This window comes from Phodopus roborovskii, unplaced genomic scaffold, assembly GCF_943737965.1.
Source record: "Phodopus roborovskii unplaced genomic scaffold, PHOROB, whole genome shotgun sequence".
NCBI lineage: Eukaryota > Metazoa > Chordata > Mammalia > Rodentia > Cricetidae > Phodopus > Phodopus roborovskii.
The window spans coordinates 8,751,831-8,759,067 of record NW_026126638.1 but is presented as its reverse complement, the minus strand read 5'-3'; the positions used below and the strand labels follow the sequence as shown (position 1 = coordinate 8,759,067).

The window sequence follows — 7,237 nt, the reverse complement described above, 5'->3', positions numbered from 1 at the left end:
ATAGCATGTGGATTTTTCTCACCAGTGATTTGTTATGGACTACAGAAAGCCTGTCAGGGGGCATTTGTATAGCCCGTGATTCTCAGCTGGAGCTCCTGGGCAGGACAATTTTAATGAACAAAGACATGAAAGGGAACATTCTGGAACCAGAGTCCTAGGAAGAAAGCTCACATTATCAGGGTTGTGAGTTTAAGTCTTCCTGACTGAGGTAGAGCCAGCAGGCAGTCTCTGAGGTAACCTGGTTTAATTAAAGCATGCACTTTTCCCATTTGCAAAGCAGAATTACTGCTTAACCCTTAACTGCACTAGGCCCTTTGCTAAGCCCTGTACCTGCTTCCCATGAGCCCATGCCTCCTTTAGAGACTTGCATGCAGTGCTTAATACAACAACACTGAAAAAGTCGTGATTCCTAACTCCTCTATAATAAGAAGGGAGGCCCAAACTGTTGTGGGATGCTGTTCTCCAGGTATGAATCTTGAAATCAGGACAGCTGTGATGACAGCTGTCATTAGGAGACTAGGACTAATAAATCCCTCATGGAGAGGGGAGAGGAATCAGAAAAGGACACATGGGCCTCACCCCTCCCCAGGACCTATGAGCAGTTAACCCTTTCAAGAGGAAATGGTGTCCCCCTACTCAGTGGCATAACTGCTTGTGAGTTGTCTCTGTTCCTGGAAACAGCCCCTTTCGTGGGGTCCTAAAAGGAATCACAATTAAAATCACCAGTTAAAAATAAGTTCAACTTGAGTGGAGTTGTTTCTTACATGTCACCGATGCCCTGGTGGATTCAGAGATGTTTGTGTGCAGATGGTGTCAGGTACTACAGCATAACTTTTGGTTATGTAGCCACTGTAGCTCAAGCTAGCCTGGAGCTCACTATGAAGTCCGGGCTGGGCTGTAACAGTCCGCTTACCAGAGCCTTTCAAATATGTTAATGTTATTTTATAATTCTACTGCTAATATAATGAGTGTCTGACCTACATTTAAAACGGAGAAGTGTGGATGGCTCCAAAGCAGCGAAACAGGAAAAGTGTAAAGTTGGAACTGCCCCACCCAAAGTGCCCCCTTTTCTAAACACTAATGCTGAGCTGCCCTGCAAGAAAGAAAACACAGAGTAACACACGGGTAATGACCATGTATGTCAAAGAAATCCCTTTCAAATGCTGGGTGTCAAGACTCAGAAAGACCAATCGGGTTAAAAGGGTGGCATCCACAGCGGATGCTCTTGAGAGCAGGCCAGACTCTGGACTCCTCAGATAATCCCGAACTGAGCAAGCTCGTGCAGCTCCAGGTGACTGAATGCTTCCCAGGGACAGATCACTGTGATATCTGTAAGAGACAGAAGAGTGCCTCAGCCATCCCCTCCCCCGGAGGAGGAGACTCTCCTCCAGGAAGAAAAGGCATCCTCCAGTCAGACACACACACACACACACACACACACACACACACACACACACTTTGTACTCTCTTTGGGGAGGAGATGGAAGCTCACTGCATCTCCCAAAAGCTGAGGGACTCTCATCAGGCCAAGGGTTAAAATGAGAAGCGGGGCCCCTTTCAGTTCCCTCAGTCGGGGTGGACTCTTCTCAATAATCCAAGGTGAGATTCTGCAGCTTACTCTTTACTTTACTAGATGCCGGAATCAAACATGTCCTGAGAAGCAACCTCAGAGCATCATCTAGTCGCGCCTCTGATTCAGGGAAGATGGCATTCCCCCATTTCCAGGCAAGCCGGCACTAGCCAAAAAGTACACTTACATAGATTTCCTCCAGTGGAAATCTCTTTGCCTCTTTCCAGTGGAGGAGTTCACCTGTCCTCCTGTACTTGTCTAAATACACCTGAGAGCATTACAAAAAAATAGTATCCAAGAGGGCAACAAGTAAGTAAGTTTTACAAAATGGTGTAATGCCCACCTGAGATCCAGGGCTGGATCTTAAATACACTGGTTACAGTGAGTGCTACCATGTGCCTAGTGTACTAGACAAATTCAAAACGTATATCTGCACAAAACCTCTGACTGTGTGCATGTGCATGCTCCCAAACAAACACACACACACACACACACATACACATACACACATGCACCCACACATGCACGCACTCATGCACCCACGCCCACAAGCATGCGCACACACACATGCTCAAGATGAACACACAGCAATTCTATTCATTAATGCCAATACTTGAAAGAAATCAAGATATCCCTCAATAGAATATACCCATAAAATTAAATATTTAGCAATAAAAATAAAGAAGCTATTGGGGTTGGAGAAATAATTCAGTAGTTAAGAGCACCAGCTGCTCTTTTAGAGGACTTGGGTTCGGTTCCCAGCATCCACACAGTGGCTCATAACCATCTGTAACTCCTGCTCCTGGGGATCTGATGCCCTCTTCCAGCTTCCATTGACACCAGGCACCAATATCCATAAAGGCAAATAAACACACACATTAAATGAAAATAAAGAAATGAGCTATTGAGCCATAAGAAGGCAGAAGACATATGAATAAATATTGCTAAATTGAGAAATGCAGGATAGGAAAGCTAAATACTATTTAATTCAAAATACTATTTAATTCAAAAAAACGTGAAAATAAGTAAGACCCAGTAAGAAAAAATCTTGTGGTATTCAGAAGTGTGCAGTTGGGGAAGGAAGACATTACCCAGTAGAGGTGAGGGAATGCTTGGGACAGCGAAACCAATCTATATTACACAATAATGACAGTTACATGACCTTACAGGATCATTAGAACCCTTAGAACCATATGGTATGAATAACCCTCAAACTATATGTGCTACGGACTTTGGTCAAGGCAGCAAGGGTGACCGATAGTGGCTTCATCACACTTGTCCAATGTGCCAGACTCAAGCATTATGTCCATTACTGGGGACCATAAAAACAGGAGTGGTGGTGACCTTCTGCTCAATTCTTCTGTAAACCTAAAACTGTTGATATTTTTAAAGCCACCTATAGCAATTACCATCATCACCTAAGGAAAGAAGACAGTCCAGCCAACTGAAAGAACTGCATCAGATGCACTAAATGTGTGCGCTCCGTCCTGTTGCTCTGTGCACCCCTGTTCATGGTGCCACGTGCATCCCTGTCCCTAGTATTGGGTGTACCCCGTTCCTGGTGTGGCGCATACTCTGTTCCTGGCGCTATATGTATCCCATTCCTGGTGCTGTGTTCACCCCTGATCCTGATGCTGTGAGTACCCCACGTCCTAGGATGTAAAGAAGAGGAAATTGGGTTTCCAGGCAGAGTGAAAGGGTGTGCTAGGCCCTGCCCCTTTTTCCAATTCCTCAGGCTGTGGCTTCACACTGGCCTCAGATTCCGCTTCTGAAAAATGAAGTTGGAATGGATGGCTTCTAAGAACCACATTTCACAAGCCTACAGCTGACTGAGACATATGCTCAAAGGTTGTTTGATAAAACAGCAGACACTGTTAAACTTCACACTGACTTTCATTTCTTTTAGCATTTTTGCATGTAGGTAGTCACATGCTTAAAAGGTTAAATTAAATCCCCACCTTTCTGTCTTCAAAGGATCACATGATGTGGGTGTTGAAACTTTAAAGTGTCCCCTGAAGCTGGAAGTTTCTGCAAAGAGGAAACTTCAAAGCCACATGCCCTCTCAAAGGTGTCATAGCTCACCTGTTCCTAGCCCCTCCATGCCTGGGATGTCATCTCCAAACCTATACAAAAAATAGATGGATTAAACAGACATTAGCTGAGATCCAAGGTGAAGGACCCTGGAATTACTCCAGGGAAGGGTTCTTCACTCAAAGGAGAAGAAGTTCTAAGAGTTTTGAGAAACTTATATCCACACTGAACTAGACCCAAGAAGATGTCACTCTGTTGGGCGTTCAGTATATCCTTAATGGGGAGTGGCTGTATTTCACCTCTAGAGACATAGCATGAGACAATAGGGTGACCTTGAACCTGAATTGTTGATTCTTCTGCATCTCCAGAGTTTAGAGATTACAGGCATGAGCCTGTTCATGCAGTTCTGGGAGCTGAAAAGAGGACCCCCACAGGCCAGGTAAGTGCCCTACAACTGAGCCCAAGTTTCATTTAAAGATTGTGTGTGTGTGTGTGTGTGTGTGTGTGTGTGTGTGGTGTGTGTGTGTAAGTCTGCCTGTATCTGTGTCTGTCTGCCTGTCTGTGTGTCTGTGTTTCTGTGTCTGTATGTCTGTCTGAATGTCTGTCTGTCTGTGTGTGTGTGTGTGTCTGTCTGTCTGTCTGTCTATATCTCTGTCTGTCTGCCTGTCTGTGTGTCTGTGTTTCTGTGTCTGTATGTCTGTCTGAATGTCTGTCTGTCTGTGTGTGTGTCTGTCTGTCTGTCTGTCTGTCTATATCTCTGTCTGTCTGCCTGTCTGTGTGTCTGTGTTTCTGTGTCTGTAAGTCATCTGAATGTCTGTGTGTGTGTGTGTGTGTCTGTCTGTCTGTCTGTATGCCTGACTGCATGTCTGTCTGTGTGTCTGTCGGCCTGTTTCTGTGTTTGTTTTTCTATGTCTGGCTGACTGTTTGTATGTGTGTGTATGTGTGTTTTCTGTCTGTCTATCTGTGTGTATGACTGTGTCTGTATGACTCTCTGCATGTCTGTGTGTGTGTGTGTATGTCTGTGTTTTCTGTCTGTCTGTGTGTCTATGTTTCTGTGTCTCTTGTCTGTCTGTCTGCATGTCTGTGTTTGTGTGTTTGTATCTGTGTCTATCTGTGTGTCTGTTTGCGCAAACACCATGGTTGTGCTTGTAGAGGTCAGAAGACAACTTTGTGCTGCCGATTCTCTCCTTCCATCTCTATGTGGATGGGCTGTAGGGATTGGACATTGAATACTTGATTGCCTAGTCAGTACCTTAACCCACAAAACCATACTGCCAGCCCTCAATCTTCATTTCTTAAATATGGAGATGACTGAGCGGTAAGACTTCAACATTGGTAATTAATATACTGCACTCTGGGCACATTAGGCCCAGAATATTAAAGAAAAACCAAATTTTCTCTGCGTGATCTTAGTCTGAGTGGAAAGATAGAAATAAATAAATGAAATGCTAAATAGCACATATTTTGGCTGAATGCATCATAATATAAACACAGAAGTGATGATGAAATTTAAGTAGCAGTGAAAGAGAAATTAACATCTGAGGAATGTGATGAAAATCAAAGTTTTCCAAAGAGCAGTAGAGAAAAATGGAGAAACTGAAGAAGACATGAAGATAAACAAGTCAACAATGAAAACTAAACAAAGCCGGTATTCTCTGGAAAAGACCTTTGGTTCAGATTCGCTTGCCACTCTTGCAGAGGACCTGAGCTTGGTTCCCATGTGCAGTATTGGGCAGCTCCCAAAAGCCTGTAATTCCAGTTCAGAGAGCCCAACGCCCTCCTCTGGCGTCTTCTGGAACCTGCACCCAAACACATATACCCACACAGAGACATACCGTACGTACACATAATTAAAATATGTTTTTTAAAAAACATTTTTCAAAAGACTGGGCAGGAAAAATCTGGACGGTCAAGTCAAGGACATTGTGAAAAGCTCTGGTTTCCTTTTGAAACTGGCCAGGCTCCTGGGGGCTTACAGGAAAATGACTCCAGGGACACGGAGAGGATTCTGCAGAGATGGGTTAGAGGGGAAATGGAGGGCAAGGTGGACGGTTCTGAGAGTCTCCGTCATAGCATGATCGGTGCGCTCTCAGAACTAAAGCTCTCTGTGGAAACAGAAGGCGGCAGCCCCTTTCCTTTACGTCTCACACTTACCCTTTCACACCTTTCTTGGGAGGCTTGCTCTTGAACTGTCGAGTCTGCCTCTGCTTGAACTTGGGGGGACCTTTGCGTGGGGTAAGAGGACCCTGGCTTGGTGCCGGAGGGCTCAGAGAAGTGCTGTCACTCATCTTGGCAGGCTCTGGATGGCTGGTGTTTTGCTTTCCGGCTTGCTGGAGAGCGGAAGGAAATGAAGATCCTCGGAGTCAAAGGGACTGTTAGCATGCCTTTGAGCTCTTTGAGCTTGGCATGTTGTGTTGACACAAGCAAACCAGGAAATTTGTTTTTAAGAAAATACACTATAAATAATGAAGGTATTCAGTAGAGTACAATGGTCTGTCAACTAAGAGATTTTTGAAAATAAAAACTATAGATTTATGTTGGCTGGGGATATAGCTCAGTTAGTTGGTAGAGTGTTTGCCTAGAACATTCAAAGCACTGAAAAACCAGGAATCCAAGTACTCTAGAGGTAGAGGCAAGTGGATCCTGAGTTCAAGATCATTCTTACCTATATAGCCAATTTGAGACCGATCTCAGATACATGGGACCTTGTCTCAAACAAAACAAAAAAACTTGCTATCATACAGTCAAAAAAAAAAAAAAAAAAAAAAAAAAAAAGGAAAATCTGATAGTATCTTATCATAATATCATATTTCCCCTTAAGGAATCCCATGAAAAGAAGGGGAATTAACGGAATGACATGAATGATCGGAACAGTTATAAATGTTTGGAGCTTTATATTTTTCATCCAGTTATGGACTAGCCTAGAAATTTCCTACAATTTTCTCTTTGCTTGGTGTTCTTTGCTTCATCCGCACTTAACTCAGAGACTCTTCACTTAGTTCTGAGGGGTGACAAGGCAGCCAGCTGGACAGAAGGACTTCTGAACTTTGGACAACGATAAATATATTCAGTATAGCCTGAAACAAACATGCAGAAATACAGGAACAGACCGCAGAGGCTGGCTAATACTTTAGTCTCTAACTTGGCATTTAGATAAAGAGCTCATCAGCCACACATCTCTCAGATGTCTTGTATATTGTCCCTTGTGCAAACCATGAGCCTATCCAACACTCTATACCCAGAGTAATTTGGCCCCAGACATATGCATCACTCTATAAACATAAGCCACAGGGAAAAAAAATCAACAATGGTAAACACAAAATTAAAACTTCGAAGCTAGAGAGATGGCTCAGAGGTTAGGAACACTGGCCGCTCCTGCAGAGGACCAGGGCTCAGTTCCCAATATCCACATGGCAGCTCACAACTGTCTGTAGCTCCTGTTCCAGGGAATCTGACCTCTTTTTCTGTCCTCCAAAAGCAGCAGGCATGCATATGGTACACAGATATACATGCAAGCAAAATACCTAGGCACATAAAATATAATACATCTTATGCTCTATAAGTTTTAACATTTTTTCTGCCTTTTCTTTCTCAATATTCAAGAAAGTTTACCTTGGAAAGGAAGGTTGCAAAAAA

The 7,237-nt window shown here is 43.7% G+C and overlaps 1 protein-coding gene across 1 annotated transcript; it reads right to left on the bottom strand.

Annotated features, from left to right (window-relative positions):
* Positions 1 to 1,146: 1,146 nt before the first annotated feature.
* Pde6h (phosphodiesterase 6H) lies at positions 1,147 to 5,925 on the bottom strand. Its single transcript, XM_051173153.1, has 3 exons — positions 5,756 to 5,925; positions 3,653 to 3,693; positions 1,147 to 1,329 (listed from the first exon to the last, which is right to left on the bottom strand). The coding sequence occupies exons 1-3, from the start codon at positions 5,887 to 5,889 to the stop codon at positions 1,253 to 1,255; spliced, it is 252 nt and encodes an 83-aa protein (XP_051029110.1). The 5' UTR covers positions 5,890 to 5,925; the 3' UTR covers positions 1,147 to 1,252.
* Between the last annotated feature and the right edge of the window lie 1,312 nt (positions 5,926 to 7,237).

Bases quoted from the DNA above. Each gene is read 5' to 3' on its own strand.
- Pde6h (XM_051173153.1), bottom strand. From the start codon at position 5,889: ATGAGTGACAGCACTTCTCTGAGCCCTCCGGCACCAAGCCAGGGTCCT. The intron at 3,694-5,755 runs GTAAGTGTGAGA...TTTTTTGTATAG, and splicing joins CCCAAGAAAGGTGTGAAAGG to GTTTGGAGATGACATCCCAG. The intron at 1,330-3,652 runs GTGAGCTATGAC...TGTCTCTTACAG, and splicing joins CATGGAGGGGCTAGGAACAG to ATATCACAGTGATCTGTCCC.